This window comes from Galdieria sulphuraria (genome assembly GCF_000341285.1).
Source record: "Galdieria sulphuraria unplaced genomic scaffold scaf_52, whole genome shotgun sequence".
Lineage (NCBI taxonomy): Eukaryota > Rhodophyta > Bangiophyceae > Galdieriales > Galdieriaceae > Galdieria > Galdieria sulphuraria.
In genome coordinates, this window is record NW_005178423.1 from 106,999 (window position 1) to 108,070 (window position 1,072).

Sequence of the window (1,072 nt, forward strand, 5' to 3'; positions counted from 1 at the left end):
AATCGTAAATTTAAAATGATTCAACATAAGAAAATGGACTATAATAAATCATGGCACTATTTATTTCTTTTCAGATTGATTTAACCTCAATACTAACAGATCAAATTGATTGTCAAATCTTTAATTGTTCTTTTTTTTAAATAATATGCGTCTTCCATATCTTGAGTATTAACCATTTCGTGCTTTCTGCTTGGTTCTCTGGAAATTATTCGGTTTTTAAAGATGAAAACGGTTATGTCTTTTGGTACAGAGATGGAGACAGTTTGTAGGCACAAATTTTAACGGTTTTACGACCAGGAAAACAGATTTTATAAGTCATCGATTGCTAGCTGAAAGATACGCAAATAGATTGGCAGGCTGTTCAGACGCCCGACCGTTTACGAGTGGAGGTATCGGAGCATGTCATACAATAGTGTAAACTTAATGAATTTCTATGATCTAGTAACGTATTACTTACAAGTAATCTAGTTTGGCACACCCAAAAATGGAGTCAACTACTACAATTTCGTGGACAAAACAAACGTTCCTATACTGGAGGCCCGAAAAACACATCTCAAAACTGTCGATTTCAACACCATATTTTATCCCAATTTCCTCTTTTGTGCTNCACCTGGAGGTCTTGGATACAATTTCGGAGTGTTTGTATCTTTTCTCNAAACGATTNTCGCCTTTCGTCTGTGATCAACTGGAGAAGGCTCTTTTTCAACATAATGTATATCATGAAAGGTTGCTCCTNCATCATCTNTTGCATTACAAGCTCTCTTTNTCTCACTACATTGCGCGTCGACTGACTTCTGAGCTNGCAAATATCCTCCTTCTTTCNGAAAAGGAATTGTCCATTCGACAAGAATATCCAAAGAAGCTNCAGCTCTCGCAGTTNCAAAGTCGAATGACTCTCTCNTTTCCTCTTGCTGACCGGCTNCTTCGACACGAGTCCACAGACAGCGAACCGAGTGAAGTTGCAGTTGCTCGATTNTTCTTTGTTGAATTTCCACTTTCTTTCTTGTTTTATCTNTCNAAGTGATGTTACAGTCTGGCACTGCTNTAGCCAAAGGAATTCCCGGTATCCAAC

General features: G+C 38.0%; 1 protein-coding gene across 1 annotated transcript; it reads right to left on the reverse strand.

Moving 5' to 3' along the window:
• Positions 1-417: 417 nt before the first annotated feature.
• On the reverse strand, positions 418-1,072 carry Gasu_52890 (methyltransferase GidB (glucose inhibited division protein B); the record flags this gene model as incomplete). The annotated part of the gene is made up of 1 exon (XM_005703651.1): positions 418-1,072. A coding segment is annotated over one exon (491 nt), but the record flags the coding sequence as incomplete, so codon positions are not given.